This window comes from Rhineura floridana, chromosome 5 (assembly GCF_030035675.1).
Source record: "Rhineura floridana isolate rRhiFlo1 chromosome 5, rRhiFlo1.hap2, whole genome shotgun sequence".
Lineage (NCBI taxonomy): Eukaryota > Metazoa > Chordata > Lepidosauria > Squamata > Rhineuridae > Rhineura > Rhineura floridana.
In genome coordinates this window covers 77,491,016-77,515,814 of record NC_084484.1, presented here as the reverse complement: position 1 = coordinate 77,515,814, position 24,799 = coordinate 77,491,016, and the positions used below count along the sequence as shown (strand labels likewise).

General features: G+C 40.9%; 1 protein-coding gene across 5 annotated transcripts in view; it reads left to right on the top strand.

Annotated features, from left to right (window-relative positions):
* PHKA2 (phosphorylase kinase regulatory subunit alpha 2) overlaps positions 1-24,799 on the top strand; it is a 98,720-nt gene that overhangs the window by 24,755 nt on the left and 49,166 nt on the right. For all 5 annotated transcript variants that reach the window (XM_061627248.1, XM_061627247.1, XM_061627245.1 and 2 more), the window contains 14 exons: positions 1,340-1,422; positions 2,716-2,796; positions 4,843-4,941; positions 5,384-5,530; positions 5,702-5,755; positions 6,333-6,455; positions 7,443-7,538; positions 8,821-8,928; positions 9,532-9,610; positions 10,949-11,083; positions 12,576-12,685; positions 15,588-15,732; positions 16,696-16,774; positions 18,641-18,807. In XM_061627248.1, the coding sequence (XP_061483232.1) occupies positions 1,340-1,422; positions 2,716-2,796; positions 4,843-4,941; positions 5,384-5,530; positions 5,702-5,755; positions 6,333-6,455; positions 7,443-7,538; positions 8,821-8,928; positions 9,532-9,610; positions 10,949-11,083; positions 12,576-12,685; positions 15,588-15,732; positions 16,696-16,774; positions 18,641-18,807 (1,506 nt within the window). The remainder of the gene's footprint in view (positions 1-1,339; positions 1,423-2,715; positions 2,797-4,842; positions 4,942-5,383; positions 5,531-5,701; positions 5,756-6,332; positions 6,456-7,442; positions 7,539-8,820; positions 8,929-9,531; positions 9,611-10,948; positions 11,084-12,575; positions 12,686-15,587; positions 15,733-16,695; positions 16,775-18,640; positions 18,808-24,799) is intronic.

The following is a 24,799-nucleotide window of genomic DNA, read 5'->3' as shown; positions in this document are numbered from 1 at the left end:
CCCACCAACCCACTCTCTTCAGTATCCTCTGTTGAAACGCCCCTGCCAAACCCCCAGTCCCCTCGCCATTGCCAGCCCCCCAAGCACCCACACTCCCTTCCGCAACCCACTTGCCTCGCCTGTTATGCCACCGCCATCCTGGACCATCTCTGCAGGCGCCGCCACTGGCCTGCCATGCACCCACCCAGGCTGTAGCCTCCACTTGCCTCATCAGTTGTGCTGCTGCCCCAGACAAACTCTGCAGGTGCCACCATCAGCTTTCCACCTCCCATGCAGTTAGCCAGGCTGCAGCCTCTGCCACGTAGCCCGCTCACTTGCCAACCCCTCCCCTCCCCTCATCATTGCCACCCCCTGGGCACCCACACTCCTCTCCCCAACCCGCTTGCCTTGGCTGTTGTCCCGGACAAACTCCGCGGGTGGCACCAGTGACCTCCCAAGCACCTGCCCACGTTTCAGCCTCCACCATGGAGCCCACTTGCTCACCAGCCCCCCCGACTTCCCTCACCACTGTCACCACCCCAGGCACCCACACTCCCCAACTGGCTTGCCTTGCCTGTTGCACCAGTGCTGCCCTGACAAACTCTGCAGGTGCTGCCGTTGGCCTCCAACGCTCCCACACACTTCCAGGCTTCAGCCACTGCCTCCGCCATGTAGTCCACTCATCAATCGCTTGCCAACCCCCCCTACTCCCCTTGACGCCACTGCATACCCACCCAGGCACCCACACTCCCCACTCCAACCCACTTGCCTCACCAAGTCAGCCATGTTTTTATCGTACCGCTGCGCCCCATCCCTGACATTGTGCTGTGTGAAGTCAACACAGTGCAATGGCATAATGTTTTATATGCGTGCATATATGATATATATAGACCCTCCGTGGTGCAGAGTGGTAAGCGGCGGTAACGCAGCCAAAGCTCTGCTCATGGCCGGAGTTCGATTCCAATGGAAGGAGGGAGTCGAATCTCCGGTAAAAGGGGTCGAGGTCCAGTCAGCCTTCCTTCCATCCGTGGTTGGTAAAATGAGTACTCGGCACACGCTGGGGGGGGTAAAGAAAGGCCGGGGAAGAAACTGGCAAACCACCCCATATATACGGTCTGCCTAGTAAATGTCGCAAGACGTCACCCTAAGAGTCGGAAATGACTCGCACTATAAGTGCAGGGACACCTTTACCTTTTTATATATGATATATAGCAGCTTTCTCTGGCGTAACAGACAATTTAAAAGGTTGTAAAAGGTTTCCCAGTTCAGTACCAGCAGCGCATGATGAACTGTATCTACAAATGAACTGCTCACTGGGGTTTATGTAATATAACCCTAATGGTGGCTCTTTCTTATTTAGGATTACGTATTATATTCACCCTTGATGAAGTTGCCTTTATACAGAATCTTGTATTTTACATAGAGGCTGCCTACAAAGTTGCTGTAAGTATGCTGAAGGCCATTTTATTTATTTTTTAAAAAAGTTATAAATGTCTTGAATCCACAGCTAACCCCTCAAAAGCATTGTTTTGCATTTATCTTTTTATTTGTTTTTTAAAATTCATTTATCACATAAACCAGAAAAGGTTAAAAAGAAAATCTGTGGTAATAATTTGTATTATGATTCTAACAATAGTGAAAAAGGTTTGAATATTGCTAGCTATGTATCCTCATGATTGCCAAGAAAAATAAAAATGAAGATATGACTACTGTGGAGAACTAATCAAATAACATTAAATAGATTTAATGTTGTAGAGTTGAATCCAAGCAGAATCATACTTAGGCTCATAATTACATCATTTGAAATGTAATGGGACTCAAGTTAGCCATGACTGACATAAGTTCCATTGATTTCAGTGGGTCTGCTCTAAGTCTGGATTCAACCCATTTTTATTTAAAAGATTTATATACCACCCTTCAGAAGAGTTTGTAGGACAGTTTACAAAATCAAGAAATTTTAACAATGTGTTAAAAGAGAAAATTAAAAAAACATTAAAAGGCTTAGGACTATAAAAATGTCTTTACCTGGCACTGGAAGTACAGCAATGTTATTAAAGGTAAATCAGTGTTGGCACCAGATGGATGAAGCAGGTGCAACATCTACAATTTGCATTCAGGAAAATTGCTTTTGAAGATGTCTGTTGGAAGAGAAAGTGATCATTCTTTTGCTGGCAGCGTCAGATTGAGAGAAGACTATGCCAACAGATGGGCATGGTTTGGATGTAAGTGTTTCAGTTTATTAAGCCAAGATATGCACAAGTCTTGTGTCATCCCTTCTTTCTCATTGTGCACAATTCAATACTCTGGGTTGATTAGCCATGGTTTTGTGTTACTTTCAAAGTGAGAAACCATGGTGACAAGAGTTGGAATCAACCAGGATCGTAAAGCAACTTCCAACCACAGTTTAAGATTCTGCATTTTTCTGATCCTGGGAGCCATAGTTTCCTGGTTTAGATTTAACAGGAAACTGTGATTGATTAACCCAGGAAGTATTGTATTATGGTGTGCCAAGAAGATATTGTGGAATGGGTGGCCCAAGGAATAAACAGGTGAGCACAATGCTTATGCATATGCATATCTTAATAAGCTGAGATATGCATGTACAAATCAAACCAATTGAGTACTGCTGGCATGGTTCTTCCTTCTTGTTCACAATAGTACATGAGCGGTCCATTATGCATACCTCTGGATCTGGGTTATTAAGAATTGTTTGCTTTCCTCTTTCTTTTGCTTCAGGATTATGGCATGTGGGAACGTGGTGATAAGACCAACCAGGGCATCCCTGAACTAAATGCAAGCTCTGTAGGAATGGCCAAAGTGAGGATGTTTTCATTTTTGTTGTTTTCTATTGTAAATTAACAATGATGCTCTACGATGATAATAAACACAATTAAGAAACACTTCTACAAAAACTTAATTGGTTTTTGTGAAACTTAATTCCAGTTTGCTGTTGTAATTCAGAACTATTGCAATAAATAGGTTTGTTATTTCAATGGGAACTGATTGTACTTTTTCCAATAGTAAACAACCACTTCAGGTCCAGATTTCAAGAAAGTGCTGTAGGTTTTATTTGTATAAATAATATTTTTTTTATTTGTATAAATAATGCATATTTTTTCAACATGCTTTACTTAGCATTGTTGTGATAACTGGCAGTTAGGTTGCCTGAATTCAGAAACTGGCAGCTGATGACTTGGGGTGGAATCCTAAAAGACCCTATTTAAGACATTCCATTCATTTGTTACAAGTGCACTAGCTGGAAATCTGCACTGAAGATCCTTTTTTCTTCCCGACTACATTTGTTGTTTTTCTGTTGGGATAAAATCTGTTAAGTAAATCAGAAAATCATATTTCAGGTAAGGAATACAATGAAAGGACTGTTTTACAAGGGTGTCCAAAACAATATATCCCATTGATGATGTTAGTTGGGTTTGGCGTGTGTGTTTTAAAAAAGCTACACATTTAAATTAAAATATAAGAGCAAAAAAGTGTTAAAATGAAACTGAAAAGCAACAGTATTTAAATGGGTTAAACTCAAGTCTGTGGATATCTGAGATAACAGACTGAGAATACTGCTGATGCAAACACTTTGGAGGAGGGTGGCAGAAAAGCATAAATGATGAGACATTCATTTAGTCAGTAGATTTTTATAAATTTGTAGGCATCAAAATATAAACAATGCCTTCAGTGCGTTAAGTTACTGATACTAATTGTTATTGTTTGGATTAAGTGGATTATTAACCCATATTTATTTATACATTTAATACAGTGATTAAGACAGTGATTTGATAAGACGGAGATCATTTTTAAAGACTCAAACAGCTAAAAACAAAAAGTTCTGACCCAAGGAGAAATTCCAGCACAGTGGAGCCAGTGTGATAGAAGGCTGATTATATTTACTTCTATTTATATTTCAAATCTGGTTGTTTCCATCTTAAGTAATACTCGGAGTAAACCCATTGAAATTAATGGACCTACGGTCGTCATGTTTATTATTTTTAATGGGCCTACTCTGAGTAGGACTAACAATGACTACAACCCAAAACGTCTACCCCACTTTTCAAGTCTTAAAGTGGCTACAAGGCAGCTTATTATCAATTAAAAGCATAATATCTGAACAATTAAATGAACAAAGTTAAAAAAGCATCCAAAGCTGAAATGCAAATTCTATAACAGGGGCAAAATAAAACTATATTTAGACATTCCAAAGCACTGAAAAAGAAAGAAGTCTTCACCAGATGCCAATAAGAGAAGGGCATCCAGTTCCACAACCTGGGTCGAAGATTATACACAGCTTCCATAATGGGATCAATGTCCAATGATCTGTAGAAGTGCTGTTGTGCAATGGATAGCATATTTGGAATTTGAGCTAAAAGATGGTAATTCATATTCCTGATTTGAGCATACGAGTGCCACAAGTTCCTGGAAGCTGCTGGTGATGGTATGAGGATGTTCTGTGCGATATGCTGTTATATGTACTGAGCTGCCTCCATTCAGTGCAGCTGCTATGGCATGCTTCCATAATGCGGGAGTTGTTTTTAGCCTGCACCACCCAAGTAAAGTATAAAGCAGGCTTAATTCAATAAGCTTGAGTAAATATGAAGCACTTAGAGGCAATTCTTAAGTGTCCCTGCTTCCAAGTGAATTTGCTTAGGGTGGGCTATTAGCATGCACCATCAACCTGCAATAGGAAAAAATTGCAACCTGCATCATGCAATTATTATGAGGATAAATAAGATAAAATGTAAAAAAAAATTGCCATTTGGTGATAGATATAATTGTTTTAATAGTTAATCAATTACCATTTCATTCATTAGTGATAATATTTGACAAGTTACTGAACACACATGTATGTTTCTGAAGGCTGCATTGGAAGCAATTGATGAACTGGACCTTTTTGGAGCAGGAGGAGGGCACAAGTCAGTTATTCACGTCCTTCCAGATGAAGTTGAACATTGTCAGGTAAATTCAAATCTCCTTTCAGTCCTAAAGAAACAGCAGCAAAGCACCCACCCTCTTTAAAGCTCTAACAAAAAACTCACCCTGAAATATAAATCAAATTACATTTACAGTCCATCATGTTGGTCCACTACCAACCAGCTATGGAAGCCGGAGATCTGGGAATATCAGCATTCCATAGCTGACCGTGGGAAATTCCTGGCAGCGCTCATAGATTCCCATGTAGCAGCCTAATTCTGCTGGCAGATGGGCCATCCATTGATGTATTCTGCCGACACAGCAAATTTCCCTCTCATGTGAATTCATTTCTTAGAAAATAGTTTGTAACTCTTATTTCAAAAATGACCAGGGTGCTCTTTCTACATCTGATAAAATACTGTGGAATGAAACTAATTATTTTTGTTTTGTCTTGTTCTTTATTGGTGCTTATGTATATTCTGCTCAGTCTATTCTGTACTCCATGTTGCCGAGGGCATCCACATCAAAAGAGATTGATGCTGGACTTTTGTCCATTATTTCTTACCCAGCCTTTGCCATAGAGGATATGAATGTTGTTAATGCAACGAAAAATGAAATTATCACCAAACTGCAAGTAAGAGTTTAATTCTGGCATATCAAGAAATCTTTAATTAATTTGTTTATAGATAGTAAACTTGGCCTGATTTGTTAGTAAAGAAAGAAGAAAAAGTATTCTGTATAATTAAGAAGAAAAGATTATATAAAATAAAATAGTGCTTATACTATAATTATTTTGTATTTACAGGGGCGGTATGGCTGCTGCCGTTTCCTTCGAGATGGCTATAAAACACCAAGAGAGGTCCTGTCTCTGAAACTGTTACTCATTTTTTAATTTAATTAGTATGTCATTTTTCCACAGCAGACATCCAATATTGCCATATATTTTTAAAGCAACCATAGGAGGACCTGATCATGGTCAGGACTGCAGTATGTGTTGGGGTGGGATGGTGGTGAGGATGAACTCATTTCCATCCCTGCTGTGGTCCCAAGGAAAATAGCTACCCCCACTCCTGAGTGTGTGTATATGTATGTGTGTGTGGACTGTGGCATGGGAAGAAAGTATAAACCCTTCCTGCAACATTGATTTAAATTTTTAAAACCTCACATTAATTGTAATTATTCAATTAATACTACATCTAAGTTCATTTATGTTTGTCCTTCTAGACTAGTTTCAGGTTGTGTAACCTGTGTTGCCCTTTAAAAGTCTAGGTGCTGAACACAACAAAAGGAGGGAGTGAGGGAGGGGGGAAATGCCTATGCTAGATGAAACCCCTTTGAGCATAGGCAGAATGCAAGTATAATATAGAGGTGGAATATCCTGTGTAATATTGTGAATCAGTAATAATAAAGTCTAAGTTGAACAATTATATTTCTAGGATCCAAATAGATTACACTATGATCCTGCTGAGCTCAAGTTATTTGAGAACATTGAATGTGAGTGGCCTGTATTCTGGACCTATTTCCTAATTGATGGAGTGTTTAATGGAGACAGAATTCAGGTAAGGGAAAAAAAGTTGAAATTATAATAGCATTGTAGCTGTTATTTATAAACCAGCTAAACTATAGTAGTTGGATAGAAGCTGGTGGACAATTGGATCACTTTCCCATCTCTGGCTCTTGTGCTGTCGTCTTTGGCAGCTCATGTCGGCGGGAGGAGTAATCTCTGTCCAGGACTTTAAAGAGCTGCTGCCAGTCTGAGTAGCCAGAACTAATAGGCTAATGGTCTAATGGTCACACACAATATAATACAGTTTCATATATTACCTTTCAACAAACTTATACTGCAGCATCAGCTGTGACATCCTCTACGAGGCAATAAGAGGAGAACTGGATTAGAATGCTTTGCCCCATTTGTCTCTAGAGCTCCCGCACTAGCATTACAAGCTATGCTTCCCTCCTTCCACAGCGCCCCCCCCCCATGCCTGCAACATCTCCTGCACAGCATTTCTTCATATTCCTCCAACAGCAGTGCCATTGGCACTATTGTATCAGAGATGAGAGCTCTACCCAATCCTACACTCATAAAGTACAGCATCAGGCTCTGCTCTTGAAGGTAATGGGACAAGGCCCTGTCTGTGTATGCATTCTGGACTGTTCCACTTCAAACTGAAGGTGGGGTGGAGAAATGTGATTTTTGAATGTGATCCTAGGCAAAAAGAAACCCCTTCCAGTAATTTTAAAAGGAAAAGTGGCTGTTTGTGAATTGCTTAAATGGCTTGTAGTTTGATCTGTAAACATTACTGTGCTGTTATTACTGTTCATCCTGTTTGAGAACAGGATGGTGGGCTATATCTGCCTTTGGCCTGATCCAATAGGGGTCTTCCTACATTTAGGAACCATTTCTAATCTTCTATGACATCGCAACATTTAACAAAAGAGGATTCCTGGGATTCACTTTTTGTTTAAGCAGTGATTTAAGCAGTCTGTTCCATAGACTTTTCTCTCTTTCAGTCGTAAACCGATATTCCTTGTTTTGTTCTTCACAGGTGCAAGAGTACAGAGAAGCTTTGGAGGGGATACTCATTAGGAAAAAGAACGGGATTCTTTTGGTGCCAGAACTATATGCTGTTCCTCCAGATAAGGTATGTTAGCAATACAGAACATGCCTGAATTTGTAAAGTATGCACTTCTGACATAAAGTGTGCTTCGCCCAATTATGTAGAAATATCATGTTGTCCTTTTTATGTGATTTATTATAACTGTTAGGGTTGTTTTTTGCTTCACATGCTACACCTTTCAATAAATCCTCAGTACATGTTAGACTAAGGATCAAGCTAGACAGAACATGAATTTATAAAGTGGGAGTATTGGGGGGGAGGAATGAAACCCGACCTCTTCCCTCATGTCTTGCGGCTTCAAGGAATTTACTCCTAGCCTAGAAGTGGGTAGAATTTCCCCAATGTCAGAAGTGAGCCAAACAGGAGAAACTTACTTTCAGTCAGAGTTCAGTGAGGTAAGGTTGGGAAAGGAAAAATGGTTAACTCCTTTCTCACTCATGTACTCCATTTCATTTAAACATAGATTCCTTTGTTCATATTTTTATATGTGAATGGGACAGAGATGTGATTAATGAAATACTGGTTTCCCTGTCATGTATAATTTAAGTAACCCTAAAGACTGTAACATATATGGAAGGAAGTTGTTGATTTGTAGTGGGGGACAGAAGAATAACTTTGCTGTTCGTAAGAGAAGAAGTAAAAAGTTGTCAGATATCACACGGTATTCTTCAACGTCGGGTTCCCAGATGTTGGACTTCCATGATTCCTTAGTGGTTAAGCTGACTGGGGATGGTGGGAATTGTAGCACAAGAACATCTAGAGACCCAAGGTTGAGGAACTGTGGGTAACAGATCTTTACCTATGCCAGTATATTTTCAAAGTGTGACTCATGCAATTTTTCAAGAGAAGCCATTTGTGCATTGGTTTGTAGGCTGATTTTTTTTTTCAGTTAGGAGAATTTTAAAAACATTTTGCAGTGGAGTAGCTTGTTGTGAAAAAGAAAGTGCATTTTTGGAGTCCAGTTTGAAAATTATTTTTACTAAAAGAGTGATATTTTTCTAGATTCTTATTTATTGGTCACCTGCAAGCTTTGAGCACATCTAAAAGATCAGCAGCCTGCATTGTGGTCACAATGTGTAATGTATATGGTGGTGATACTATAGAGATGCAAAACCTCAAGGTGCAGGTGAGGGCTAGATCATGTTTACATGTTTATCACTTGATGACTGGAATATCAAATGTGAATGGCCCACTGAAGATACAACAGAACTTTCAGATGACCTCATATTCACCACATACCTTCAACAGTCAGCAGGTGTAAAGAGAATTAAGTGATGTGTGAACTGGTTCATATCTTGTTTGCCAGGTAAATGAAGAGTATGATAATCCTCACACGGTGGACCGTATCCCAGCAGGAAAGCTTCCTCATCTCTGGGGCCAGTCATTATACATTCTCAGTGCCCTCCTAGCAGAGGTAATTCTATTTTTATATAGCTTTGACAATTTTGTTGACACGTTTATTTGTCTTTATCATTCACATCCTTAGTTAACATTGGAGAATATATCTTTAAGCAAAGGGTTTTGTTTGTCTATATTTGAATCAACTCTGTCTACTTAGACCAGTCTTCCCAAACTTGGGACCCCAGATCTTGTTGGATGCTTACTCCCCTTACCCCCAGTATGGCCAATTGTGAGGGATGATAGGGACATTTAATTTAATTTAATTAATTTAATTTATATACTGCACTAAGCCTGAGGGCTCTCTGGGCGGTGTACATAACAATAAAACAATCAGAAAATATATAAATACAATAATACAATGAAATCAAACCAAACAGACGTAAACAAAAATCAAAGCAACAGCGAAACATCAATAAATATTAATAGTACACATTAAAATGCCTGGGAATATAAAAAGGACATGTGTTCCAACAACATCTGGAGATCCAAGGCTGGAGAAGGCTAGCCTAGACCTCAATGAATTTACATATTCATGGAGCTCCCTTCTGCATGCCATTGACCAGGGAACAAGATTGTGGTCACTGGATCTTTTTTCTAATTTTTCTCACCTTCACAGGGATTTCTGGCTCCTGGCGAAATTGACCCCTTAAATAGAAGATTTTCGACTGCTTTTAAGCCTGATGTTGTTGTTCAAGGTTGGTGACTATTAGACAATTTTTACAATGTTAGAGGAAGTTAAAGGGAAAATGAAATAAAAACACATCTCCATCAAGCAGGTCCTGCACTCATGAGAGTTCTAACATATGAATAAATGAACAGTGGCAGCCAATGACACAGTTCAGAAGGTAAAGTTGCTGGCAACGCTACATGACTGTTATGACACGTCGTAACAATGACAATAGGAGGAAGAGGGAAATTACTGCTCTTCTATATCAGGACTAGTAAACATGGATGAAGATGGTGAGTGCCACAGCCAGCTCTCTGCAAGTTCATGTTGCCAAGTGGATAATCTCTTCTGTTGATGTCATTGCCCTGTGACTATGCTAGGATGATTATCTAAAGTTACCTGTTTTTGTTAGAAGGTTAGCAATGTCACATTAGAGTTCATTGAGACCCTCAGGATACCTTTTGGACTCAGTGATTTAAAAAAAATTGTCTAGATAGAAGACCTAGAACTTTATCTCTTGACATCATTGTTTGCCTCCATTCTTTAGACTCCCTTCCTCAAACCATCAGTTCTGGCATGTCTTTTTGTTGTGGAAAGAGATACAAATAATTAATTCAGCTTTTCTGCAAACTCCTCTAGCACTTTTAACCCTCTTGTTGTCTAGCAGCCTTTGGGTTTCCAGATAGCCAGCATAGTCAATGGTCAGTGGTAAAGTTCTGTAGGGCTACAATGGTCAGGAATCATGGGAGCTGTAGTCCAGAAACATCGGGGGACCCAAAGATTGGGAAAGGCTGGTCTAATACACCAACCACCTCTCTAACTGTTTTCTTGTTTCTGAAATAAAGAATTATTATTATTATTAGTCTTAATTTTTTTAGTGATATTCTTGTCAACTTCTTTTTTTTTGTCTTTTTTTGGTATCCCTCCTTGTGTGCTTGCATTTTTCTTGTGCCCATTTGTTTCCCTTTTTGTTCTCTTCACTTCTTTCCTCTAATAGCTTTGTTGACTCTGCTTGTTAACCATGTTACCATCCTCTTGGACTCAATAGTAACTTTCCTGATCAGTGGCATATCTTGTAAGCTGAGCTTCTGTTATTGTAGTTTCACATAAACCCCAACATGGCCAAATATATCAACTTTTAATTCCTTTCTATTCCAAAGTCTGTGAAAAGATAAAGCACATATGTATTAGTTATGTCAATACCTTCATCCTTACATGGTTATCATATGCAATCAAATTAAAGTGCAATGAAAAAAGCTTCTTTATTTCCTCCCAGATGTGTGTACATTTAGTGTGGTATTCCCAGAGATACATTTTGCTTCCAATAACTAAGTGTTGCTTTTTATTATTTTTTTCTCTTGTACAGTAAATGTCCTAGCAGAGACAAATGAAATTAAGAAACTGTTGAGACGCCATGGAATCCATGTTCAGAGCATTGCTGACATCAATCCGACCAGAGTGCAACCAGCACGGATTCTGAGCAATCTGTATGCCAAGCTTGGTGGGTGCTGTGGCAAAGGAATTGTGACACCATATTATTTGCTTCTCCAACATTGACACTTAATCCCCCTTCGTCGTTTTTTTAAAGGGAAGCCTAAAATCATGTGTTGTTTTGAATTGAAATTGTGCAGTTTTTCAACTAATTTAATCTTAAATTTAGCAGTCTAAAATTCTGTAGGGCTCCAAGTACAAATCCCACATTCTCTGTGATGAAGAATATCCCCTTTAATACACTAAGGCTGCAATCCAATACATGTCTACTCAGAAATAAGCTCCACTGGGTTCAATGAGACTTACTCTCAGGAAAGTGTGTATTGAATTGCAATCTAAGTTGGAAACTCAAGTTTCATTGCCTCACGAGTTCCCATAATGCTTTACTTACTTTTGTGAAGGTGCTCCATGTGATTTAAGGGGAGTGGGAGCATGCCTCTGGCGTCTCCACAAATGTTGCACCTGTCCTCCTGGCTCTGTACACTTCAACCTCTGTATGTTGAACATGGTTTGAAGGGGGAACTAGTGTGCTGAAAAAGGCTGCTTCATGCAATCAACAGTCCCCATTGTTCAAGGTTCCTGTTCACATGGAGGAGCTCCGCCTTCATGACTTTCACTCTATGTATGGAAGTCAGGATGGAGCCAGGAGAATGGGCACAAATGCCTTTGGTGGCCCCACTCCTTGTTAATAATGTCAAGCCACTTACTGTGCACACAGGAAGCTGTCCCTATATTTCTGAGGCGATGCTTAAACATCAACATGCTGAAATGTAGCAATTGCTTGTAAAAGAATAAATATCTGCAATAATAAGATTTCTATAGGAGACATACCTGTTTGATAATCAAGCAGATAACCAAGCAAACAAGCATTTGCCAAGAAAATATTAGTTGTAGAAATTTCAATTTTAAATTTTTTTTATCACAAAGTCAGAAGAAAATATCAAGATGTAAAATCTGAAGTATATTTATATAACAAGCTTTTAGCCATGAAATGAGTACTGGTTTCATTCATTTTCATGAAATTGTATGAATTAAACAATTACTAATTGAAAAACTGGAAAGGGCAACGAATTACTAGTCTATATGTGCAAAATGCTCAAAAAGTGATTTGTTTGTGGGGGGAGGGAGAGAGAGAGAGAGAGAATGAGAGGCTGGCAAATTTTATATGCCCACAGTTAAAAAATGGAAACATGTACAAGCCTTTAATACTTTTAAATTTATACTGGATATTTTTAATAACTGCAGCAGTAAGTAGCTTCTGTAACCACTCAAAAGCCATTACTGATTTCATTAATTAGGCAGAGCATTTGTCTAATTCATGCAGTTTCATGCTGAAGCAGTACACTACTCGGTTTCTCAGAACTAACTTTAGTTATATGAATATGTGAAACATTCATCACTTTGATATTATTCCTCTGTCAGCAAAATTTTAAGGATATGTTTGTGTTGTGTAAAGTATAAGAGTGGAAGTAAATGTTAGCTGTGTCTCTTTGTTTTGCCAGGCCGCAACAAAAACATGAAGCTGAGTGGAAGACCTTACCGGCATATCGGTGTCCTGGGAACATCCAAGCTATATGTTATAAGAAATCAAATATTTACTTTTACCCCTCAGGTGAGCCTATAATACCAAAAGGTATATTGCCTGTTTCCTAATTGCTGGCAAAACACTTTGCTTTTCACATGTCACTTCTTGACCTCGTTTAGGTGGAGTTGATAAAAAAATCTGTACTAGCTGTTTACAGAATTGGACGATAATGAAACAGGAATACTGATCAGCCCATCAACTTTCCACAGAGAGAAGCCTAGTTTTGCTAATGACACAAGCCAGAAGTGAACACACAGGTTAATATAGGGATGGCGAATCTTCAGATGTTCAGATCAGCTCCCCATCAGCCCCAGCCAATATGGCCAATGGTCAGGGATAGTGGGTGTTGTGTGGTTTCCTTGGGTTAATATTACACAGTCTTTATCATTCAAGGAGGCAATCCAGGTAGGAGTCCTGGTTCATGCGCTCAGTGCAGGTGATGCTGAAATAGCATGATGGGGGGAGCAAGGTCAGCCCATCGTCAGCCATCATTCTGACAGCCTGGCGTGTGACCCAATCCTCCATGTGAATATCCATCCACAAGGTTTCCCAGTCTAAATCTTTTCGAGGCATTTTTAAGGTGCAGGTAGGTCATGTGAACAGAGGCTCTGTGATGGGATGCTCATTGGAAGTGCCTGGTTTATGTGGGTCCTAGAAGGCTTTCGGTGTGGTGGTGAGGAGAGTCTCATGCCGTGGCACAGCCATATTATTTCAGCACACACACACCCAGGCTAAATGAACTCGGGCAGACATCGTTGCACTTAAGACCACTCAAATAAATGGGATTCTTGCTTCACTCATTGTTGGCTTGTGAGTTTTATATTTGTTCTAGTACATTTTTATGTTGAATTCATGAGAAATAAGCACTTAGAAGAATATTTTCTATCGTCACACATACATACGAGGTTTGGGCCTTATAGACAAATGACTACATCCTCAAATTTGTTGCAAAAAGTGCAACAGACCTTTAATTAAACTTATAATGAAAGGCTGCCTCTGGGAGGAAGGGCAGGATATAAATTTAATAAATAATAAATAAATGTATATATTGCTTTGTATCTCTCACAATTAAATGAGTACAATTGTCAATAAAAAACTGACACAGGTATTAAAATGGGGGAGGGGTTCTACCCCCTGTCCATTTTGCTCACCCCCCCACTAATCCCACTTTTCATCTGCCCAGTCCCATTTCTGAAGCTGCTTCTCTCTTCCGTTCTGTACCCCTACTTTGCACCTCTATTTTCATCTTTACCCGCATTTCCACGCCTCTTCCTCCCCCTCCTTTTCTTCCAACCCCATGTTAACCTCTGACTACCCCTCACATTGCATCTGTGAAGCTTCTTTTTCACCTCTCCCCTAATTCTGAAGTCAGACCCCCCATTCTGTAACCCCCTTAGTACCCCTGTATTCACCTTCACCCCTTCCCATGCTGCCTCCTCCCTCCTTTTGTGCACACCCCAATTCCATACAGACCTCCATGTAACCCCTTAGATCTTTCCACCTGATGTAATTTCTAGCCCTACTTTTTACCCCCATTTCTAAAGTATCTTCTATACTGCAGCCCCCCTTTGCACTCCCCTGTTTTTATCTTCATACCCTTTTTTATACCTCTTCTTCACTCTTTTTCTCAACTCCCTCTTGCACACAGACAATTCACATGGTAGCTGTTTGTCTCTCCCTTTTCATCTCTTATGCACCCACCCGAGCACCTCTCTGCATTCTTCACCTGCCTACATGGTGTTGCTGGTGTTGTAGGAGGCCATACTAGTCCTCACAATGGCTTGGAAGAATTCTTGAATCTTGCTTCCACTGAGACAATGCACTCCAGAGTTGCTAGCCTCCTCCCAGGCTTTCTCCAGCCTGTGCCTGGTGTAGGGTGAGGAGTAGGTGGCGGAGCCCTTTGAGGGCAAAGCAATGCCATTGCTAATGCTGCCACCAATGGTGCCCCCTGCTGTGCCCCAGGCTGGCTCCGTAACTGGATATGTAAACTGCCCAGAGAGCTTCGGCTATGGGGCGGTATACAAGTATAATAAATTAAATAAATAAATAAATATGAGAGAGCCGGTAGGCCAAAGAAAGCCAAATGCAGCAGGCCCAGCTCTGAGCAGGGTGAAGGCAGAGACAATGGAGGGCCAGCAGGGTTCATGCTAGGGCCCCTGCTTCTCTCACAGCTTGCAGGACTTGGGTTTCTTTGGCTCTCAGAGAACCCCCACTCTAGATTGTCTTTATGCTGCAGTTTGCAGGGCGCTTTGTGATGCTATTATCATCTGTCGATGGCCACACCAACTACAGCATGATGACAGACCAGTACAAATATTAGAGAGAGAGAAACAACAAACTGAGAGAAAAACATTATTAACATTTTTAAAATACACTTAAAGCCTAGGTAAATAAGGTTTTCAGTGAAAATATATCAGTCAATGCCAGGCGAGCCTCCCTGGGGAGAGCATTCTGAAGACAGGGTGCCACAACAAAGAAGGCCATATCACAGGTTGCCACCTTCCTCCCCTCAGGTAGCCAGGAGAATCCACAGGTTGAATTGAAGATCTTAACACCTAAGCATGTTTGTGTGTGGAATGAAGTAGTCCTTCAGGTACCCAGGTCTCAAGCTGTTTAGGATTCTAAAGATCATGACCAAGATCTTGAATCAGACCCAGAAATGTAGTAACCCGTATTTTGTATTATGTTGAAGGGTAGCCCCACTGAAAATACATTGTCCAAATGGGATTTTGTCAGGGCATGAATAAATGTGGCTTGACTGTCTCTGGGAGTGGCCACAATTGGAGCACCATCCTAATAGGAGTACTAGCCTCAGCTGGTGAAAATTATTATGACCTTGTATAGGTCATATATTTATAATCATTGTACCAAAGCCTTTACAAAGAAGAAAATTTGTAAACACCTGTCTTCAATTTGTTCTTTCTTCCAGTTTACAGATCAGCATCACTTCTATTTGGCTTTAGACAATCGAATGATTGTGGAGATGCTACGAACAGAACTGGCTTATCTCACTTCCTGTTGGAGGATGACAGGAAGACCAACCCTCACTTTCCCAATCACCAATACAATGCTTAGTTAGTAAACTAGAGTTTTGATGATTATAGCAGAATCCAACATCTTTGTTTTTCTGAATGCTTGAGTTCACGTGTCATTTGCAATAACAGTTTTCCCTTTATTTATTGATTTATTTCACATTCCATACTGGATGTAGAAATGAAGGGACAGGCTGTATCCGAAAGAGAAACAAATGATTATCTTTCTGAATATCCTAGAACATTTTTTAGGATTAATTTTTATATTAATCTGGCTTTTTTATGTGGGGGCAATTTTAAGCTGGGGTGTGTGTTTGTGAGGCAATGGCAGAATATTGTATAAGTACAAATGCTGAAAGGACATCACAAGTTTAGTATTTTTGTTTCACTCTAAAACACTGTCATCTGAAACACACCCTTAGTATCCTCAAATTTAACAGCAGCAGCTTCTTTGAGCGTGAAGTTCCTTATCCATGGTGTTCCCTGCTTATGGAAACTGCTACTGAGACATCTGTGTGAATCCTTAGCCTGCATTTTGTGGGAGTACACAGAATGAAGTAAAAAATATACAATTCATGTAATGAGCAAGCAATACTCAGTAGGTATGGCACCAAAGCAGGAGACATCTGCTTTCTAGGCCAGAGGTTCTAGGATCAATCCCTGGCATCTTCAGGTAGCCACTGCCCATCCATATAGAATGATACCGAGCTAGATGGATCAGTGATGTCTGTGTGAGTCAGCTTCTTGTGTCCTTAAATAGATTTAATAAGTGAAATTGCTTACAGCAGTATGAAAACTGGATGCCAGCATATGATGCCCTACAGTCAGGATCTACCCGCCTCCCTAATCTTCATCAAACTTACAAAGGGAAAAATTAGACTAGTCAGCAATACCCTTTTGTTGTTGTTTTTTAAGTTTCCACATTGGATATCCAAATTTATTTTTTAAAATGAGTTGATAAAGAAAGCTACTGCCAAGATGCCCATCTGTTTTCTTTCTTTTTAGTTGATGATGGGTCTGACATTGATCCAGCAATTCTTGCCACAGTAAGAAAACTTGGGGATGGATACTTTGGAGGGGCCAGGTAAGTGTCACAATCCCTGTTGATTCCTGAGGCTATTCCTTCTCTGCCTTTGGCAAAAGTTATTATACTATTTTGCTCCAGCTAGGGTTTCATAAATTTTACAGAATTTGTTCTTTTGAGCTGGAAGTTGATGGTGATGTAATTGCTGAGTTTTTGCAGTTAGACTTGTACAATTGTGTGTTTTTGTTTAACAAAATGTCTTATTTTGTATGCTGTTTTGAAGGCAGGAAAGGTAGCATACACATGCTTTAAACAAATAAAATTAGACTGTAACTCTTTGCACACTTAACAGAGAGTAAACCCTATTGTTGTTTGTTGTTATGTGCCTTCAAGTCGATTAAGACTTATGGCAATCCTATGAATCAGTGACCTCCAATAGCATCTGTCATGAACCACCTTGTTCAGATCTTGTAAGTTCAGGTCTGTGGCTCCCTTTATGGAATCAATCCATCTCTTGTTTGGCCTTCTTCTTTTTCTACTCTCTTCTGTTTTCCCCAGCATTATTTTATAGTGAATCATGGCTTCTCATTATGTGTCCAAAGTATGATAACCTCTGTTTCATGGTTTTGCTTCTAGTGACAGTTCTGGTTTAGAGAGGACTCTGGTATGTGGGTTAACCAAACATATTGGCAATTAGTTTGGATTAGGTTCTTTTAACTTTAATATTACAGCTTGAAAACAATTATCACTCATAAATCTTTTTCTCAGTTAAACAAAGCTATCCTCAGTGTAGTGTTCCCATCCCATATGAAGTTGTTTATTCAAAAAGTGGGATGAGCGATTGGCCGCACTACACACTATCTGTTTCTTGGTAAGGGCAGATTCTTGCTTTATCTTGTACTAATAAATGTATATTTTGATAGAATGCCAGGAAAGCTACCTCCTTATCTTGTTTGAAACTTTGTGAGCCAGGGCATGTGCATGCTTAATAGTCAATTTAGGGGAGTTAGGGTGGCCGAAGGAGAATGGGGATGAAGCAAAATGATTAAATGTCAAGGAGGAGTTACAAGTGACTTGTGGGACTGAAGCTTCCCAAGGCCACATTCACACCAGACATTTATTCCACTATTATTCCACTTTAAACAGTCTTTGCTTTCCCCAAAGAATCAAGGGAAGTGTAGTTTTTGAAGGGTGCTGAGAATTGTTAGGAGACACCCTATTCCCTTCACAGAGCTACAGTTTACCATAGTGGTTTAACAGTCATTTCCTCTTTCCAGAAAACTCTTGAGAATTGTAGCTCTGTGAGGGGAACAGGAATCTTCTGACAGCTTTCAGCACCCTTCACAAACTACACTTCCCAGGATTCTCTGAGGGAAGCCATGACTGTTTAAAGTGGCATAATAGTGGAGTAAATGTCTGGTGTGAATGTGGTCCAACTGTGCTCCTAAATTCTATTGTATCAATAACAAATAAGAACATACAGTGGTTTGCTGGACCAGGTTGAAAGTTCTTTTGCAGTGCAATCCTATACATATCTACTCAATGGGAGCTCCTCTCAGGTAAGTATGCATAGAATTACAGCTTTAGTTTAGTGTTTTGTCTTTTAAGTGGGGAGTCAGATGCTTTTGAATAGCTCTCAAGCAGAGTATGAGCCTCTTGTTTGAATAGCTCTCAAGCAGAGTATGAGCCTCTTGTTTCCCATAGCATCTAGTAATCAAAGAGGGAGTGACGTAATATGGAGACCAGTTAGCTCTCATGGTTAATAGGTTTGGGCTTTCTTCATTCGTGTAATACCCCTGATAGTCAAAACCCTCTTGCTGACTACCAGTTGTTGATTATGGTGTCCTTAGGAAAACATGTATCTCTTGTACAATAAACATACATATGAAACAACATTTTTCTTCTTCTTTGATGTTTGGTCCTCAGAGTGAAGTTGGGCAGGCTTTCAGACTTTCTGACCACGTCATTCTATACAAACCTAAGCTTTCTGGATCCTGATTCTGATGGGAAACTATTTGATGATGACAGTGGAGGTTATTCTAGCCCTGAAAGTGGATATGAACTAGAAGATTATGCAGACTTCTGCAACAAAGGTGATACTGTTTTCTTTTGTTTATTTTTATATTTCCAATTATATACACACTTGCCAAAGTGAGCAGATCTCAAAGCTATGACAGATGAATGTATTTTAAATTAGATGTTGAAAGAGTTGTTGGCTTTGTGGATAGGTAGTTTTTTCCGTGCTGTCTTTGAAATGTGTGTAAGCGGATATAACAGCAGATTTTGAAAGTTAAATATATGGATAAGTGAACATGATTTTGGGTCATCTTCATGAGCTTAGGCATATGTTTTTCCTTGTTCTGCTATTTGAAATCCTTTAATTGGAGATGCTATGGATTAAACTGGGACCTGCTGTATGCAAACTTTGCGGTGTGCCTCCTCAAGTACAGCCTTCCTCTGCCTCTTCCTGTTTGTGTGGATGATAGTGATAGAGAGAGATGTGTAGAATATTTCTACGCAGTGGGCCCAGAATGACAGAGGAATCATGTTGAAAGAAGCAGAGAGACGGGGGGGGAAGGCAAAATGGAGGGGAAAATGAGGCTGAGAGAAGAGGGGAGCAGGGCAAAGATGGAGATCAGACTGAGAAAAGACGAATCCTAAGATTTGTGCTGGAAGTGTTGCCCTGGCCTCAATTCCCTTGCTGAGGAAGGACTAAGAAGTGAATCCCTTCCTGAATGATTGATGAGGGTGATGATTAGGTGAGTGTCAGTAGCAGATGAGCAGGATGTATCTGAATGGAGTAGGTGTGTATGGAGAAATGTTGTGCCCCCCTACGTTTGGCTTTTGTCACACCCATTTTTGGCTACAGTCTTGCCACAGTTGCCATGCAGCACCTGGCAGTTTAATCATGAAGGAATGCAGACCTTCAGCTGAAGTAGGTTCCCCACATCTCTTTTTGTAGTGCCATGAATATAAATGGTACTCAAGTATTGGCAAAAAGTCGGGTCCCTTCCCTAAACATACATGTCTTTATTACGATCGAGGATCAGCAATACAAATACAATACAATCAGCTGGATATCGGAATAGCAATAAAATGCAAAATTACAGCAAGGGCTGATTAAAAAGTAGTCCAGGAATGTCATAAAAGAATCAGGGTAGAAGGGAGTCGGGCTGGTTGGCAGCGCACAGTTCCTTTCTGCAAACCATAGCAGCTACACAGAATGAGGCGACCTTTGCAGTAATCCGAGGATCCCAATCCGCCAATAAACGTCGCAGAAACTCAGCCTCAGCACTAGGATGAAGATTAGCTAAAATTGGGAAAATAAATTTGTGGCGAAGGTTAGAATAGAAAGGGCAACAGAGCAATACATGACACACCGACTCCACCTCCTCAGCATCACAGGGGCAGGTTCGTTCAGAATATGGGACGCCCTTATATCTGCCCTCCAATAGTGCTGAAGGAAGAACATTAAATTGTGCCAGGGTAAATGCTCTCCTAAATTTCGGGGTAGATAGATTCGAAATATAAGAGGCAGGGACAAAGGGTTTCATATTAATGTGGCTTAAGGAGTAGACAGCAGCCAAGCACTGGTTGTTCTGGAGTTCAGTGTCTCTAAGGCGTTGAATTATTGTTGTTTTGGCTCTCATATACCCTAGGGCCCCTATCGCTGGCAGCGATAAGCCAAGAGATTCTAATTTGTTGGACAGTGTCCGCTTCCATTGGGACTGGAAGGAATTTTCCAGTGTTAAAGGGGCCAATCCTGTGGGTATGAATAGTAACTTCAGCCAATAGCTGAATCTGAGCATCCAAACTTGGGTCTCGATTAAAAGCGCACCCAGTTCCAAATGTAGTGCCACATTAGGGACACAGCATGGGACACCCATTACCAACCTCAGAAAGTTGGATTGAACCACCTCCAGCAATGTATAATTGCCCCCGCTACAAATTTGGGTCCCGTAAAGTAGTTGCGCAAGAGCCTTGGCATTAAACACCTGGACAGCCGCAGGAACATATGAGCCGCCCCTTGTATAGAAAAAGGCAAGCAAAGCCTTTACCGTTTTCTGGGCTGTCTTAACCGACCTTACGAGATGTGCCTTCCAGAATCTTGAGGACTGGAATACTATACCAAGGTAGCTAAAGGCATTAACTTGGACAATAGAATGATTGTCAATTTGCCATCTGTTCTTATGCCTCTTCCTGGAGAAAACTAAGACCTTGCATTTTGCATAGTTGATTTTTAAAAGTTCATCAGTACAGAAGGCTGCAATTTCTCTTAATGAGTGGCGCAATCCAATCGGCGTTTGAGAAAGTAAAACAATATCATCAGTGTACAATAAGCATGAGATATGTCTCCTCATAAGCGCAGGGGGATGAGAATTTACTGACTCTAGATGTTTAACCAATGGATTAATATAAAAACTAAATAAAGAGGGAGCCAAGACACATCCTTGTTTTACATCCTTAAAAGATGCAATCAGTGCAGACAGATGTCCAGCCCAATTGCATCTTACCCTTATCTGGGTCCTTTCGTGCAAACATCGAATTAATCAAAGTAAACGTCTATCAGTGTTTGTGTCCCTTAGTTGCTCCCACAGCCTCTCACGAGATATTACATCGAAAGCTGATTTGAGATCTATAAAAGCAGTAAAAAGAGCCCCTCCCTTGCTTAAAGAGCATTTTTCGGCCAAATGCTGAAGGACAAGGCCCTGGTCCATGGTGGAGCGCCCAAGTCTGTATCCGGCCTGTTCGTCGGCCAAGATGTTTTCACCATCCATCCAAGATGTTAGCTTCTCTAGAAGATGGCTTGCGTAAAGTTTACTGATGATGCTAAGAAGGCTTATGGGTCTATAATTTGAAGGATCCATCCTCTTGCCCTTCTTATAGATGGGTATCACAATGGCCATTCTCCAATCTTCTGGGATGGAGATTGATTGATCTATTACAGTAAACAAGGCTGCCAAAATGGGAGCCCACCAGTCCAGGTGAGTTTTAAGAAGTTCTGGGGAAATATTATCTACACCGGGTGCCTTGCCCATTTTCAGTTTGTTAATAAGTGCAGCAGTCTCACAAATGGAGACCGGTGGCCATTGGGGTAACGTATTAACGTCTTCCCCCTTGGGACAATCACATTTATCACTTTTGGCAAATATACTAGCGAAGTATAATTCCCATGCGCCAGCCGATATATGATATTCGATACTCGGCGGAACGGGCTGGCACCCCCTTGTAACCAGCATCCAAAACTTTCCAGAGTCTTTTGAACGAGAGGCTTCTATTAAGTTGTGCCAAACTTCTTTTTGATGTAGCTTTTTCTTTTTTTTATTAAAGTTTTAAATCGTCTTTTAGTATCTAAATATTCAGTAGGGAGTACTGATAATTCAGAGGCTCTATACCTTTTATAAATGGCCGTGAGGGTTTTCTTCAATGCTATGCAGTCCTGGTCAAACCAGGGCTTTGACGCCTGCTCTAGAGAGCCTGGTCTCCATTGGTTTTTAAGGATTAAGGAGTTACTTATAAATTTCACCATCTCCTGATACCATAAACAGACAGATGACGAAGCAGAGGCAAATAAAAGCTTATTCCTAATGCCTAGAGCTTCAGCAGAATATAGGGATTTAGCTAATTTGTTAGCAATAGCAGGGGACCATCTGATACGGGTGGCTCTTCTCTCCGCCGCTAGATTATATAAAGGTTCTCAGTCCAATAGCAACTTTTTATGACCCGGTTTAAGTGTAAAAATCAAAGGGAGATGATCACTTTCCTCCCTGACACCAACTTTGCACCTGGAGACGTATTTCAACAAATTGGGGGAGATCACGATGCAATCAATGGTGGACACTCCATGGCATGAAACGTAAGTAAATTCGCCGTGCCAGTCTCCCGCCATGCCTCCATTTAGAATAACCAGGTCAAGGGCATGGACCATCTGTAAGAAGCAGAGGCCAGCAAAATTACAGCCTTTGTCCTTAGATTGCCTACTCGGGCAGAAAAAGGGCCATTCCACTATTGGAGGGACTAGATGAAAGTGTTCATACAAAGCAGGATTGTTAGCACCTGACCTTGCACTGAAGTCCCCTGCCAGAATAACAAAGGCTTGGGGGTACTTGGCCATAAGCTTGGTGACATAATCCTGTAATATCGACCATTGCTCTCTTTTCAATTGTTTTCTAGATGCGGGAGGGAGGTAAATGTTAATTGCCAAAAAAGAATCATCTTGTATATTCAACAGTAAGGCGGTTGCTATGTCCTATAGCCCCTCTAGGCTCGACGCCGTTGCGACCAATCTGGTAGAAATCAGGGTCACTAGACCACCTTTTGGCCGGCCGCCTCCAGTGCTTAAAACTACCTCTAGAGAATAACTTACAAAACCACTTGTGCAATTCCTCTATAAGCCAGGTCTCTTGGAGCATTATAATATAATGCTGATTGAGAAACGTGAAAAATGCGGGGTTGGAGCTCTTGTTGGACCAACCTGCCACGTTCCAGGAGACTAAAGATAGCAAAGCATCTGTCAGAAGTACCTTATGTCAATTTAAGGGATACCTTACATTTCCTGTAGCAGAGATGTTATCTACAGAGCGGCCAGGAGAAGTTATCAAAAGCCTGGATTGCACAGGATTACTCAACTGCTTACTGGGGGCCATAGATGGAATAGAGGAAGCACCCTGCATGATGGGGGCCTCTATAGTCCTGACTTTTCCCAAGTCCCTAGTGGATATATCATTGTTCACCTGCACCTCATTAGGTCCCTCAAGCGAAAAGATCCCCTCCAACATAGGGCTCCAACAACTGACATTAGAAACAACCTTAAGAGGGAACTTCATCTGGGGAGGGGGGCAAGGGGATGGAAGTCCAGCATTATTTTGCTCGGCGGTCTTTACACCCCTTAAATCTGCTGACTTGGACCGATTTGTCGATGTAAGGACTAAACCAATCCCCTGATCACACCCAGAGGAACTCATCGTGTCCGCTACATAATGCATGTCGGCAACAGAGTTGATTTCTGCCATCACCTGGATTTCCAACTTTTCCCGACGGGGCAGAGGACCAACTTTATTGTCCGGAACATGAAGAACTTCTATCTCCCTGCAATGTTTGTGGGTAGGGGATTCTTTGGGTATTTGAGTCAATGCAAGCAGACGGGATCTAAGACAATCCACTCTCGATATAATGTTCTCTTGGGCTTGTAATGTTAGAGCTCCATAGGACTCCTCTATGACAAATGAATTGCTCGCCAGTTCATTGATCGCCGATTCATGGGGACATTGAACAGGTGCCGTATCTTGACCATGCTCCACGCGTAATTGGACTTCCTCCTCTTCAAGTGGTTGCACGATCGATTCCTCAGGTGAAACCTTTGGGCGCAATGTAAGCGCAGCCTCGGCCGCGGGGAAATGGCAACAGACGTTCAAACTAGATATCAGGGGCATAGGTGGTGCTATGTTGTCAAAAACTCTCTGCACCACTATGTTATGGGTGTGCAGAACATCCCTAAGAGCATATAATTTCTTAGCTACATTGGCCTTCTTAAAAGCTACCATTGCCCGCATAGCAGCTCCAGAGGAGGATAGACATATAACATAGTCTAAGTCCTCAACTGAGAAAGTACTTGTGACAATACCCCTCAAGAGGTTTAGTAAGTGTAATTTTTGCTGCAATTGTGAGATAAAGCTCTTTGATTTTGGTAAATTGGAAAGCACCAGCTTTTTGCTGTTTAAAATCAAATTCCAATGCTTACCATTATGATGCTTATTCCTGTCTGTGGATTTCGCTGGAGAAGGGATCAGTTCTAGGGTAGTGTTCTCAAAATTGTCACCCGAAGGTTGAGATGGGGATATTTCTGAGGGATTCACCGTAGTTCGATTCGAGTCCCAGGAAGCCTCAGTTTCGGTAGTCCCAACCTTTTTGGGCGGGATTGCACCAATGTTAGGCAACACACCAGCTGGTGATCTCGCATTGAGATGCCTGAACAATTTTCCGTATTGCATTTTCTTGTACTTTACAATCTTGGGATTCTTTATATTTTTACTTTTCTTTCCTCCTATGTTTTTACTTTTCCTGCAATTCTTACTTTTCTTTGCC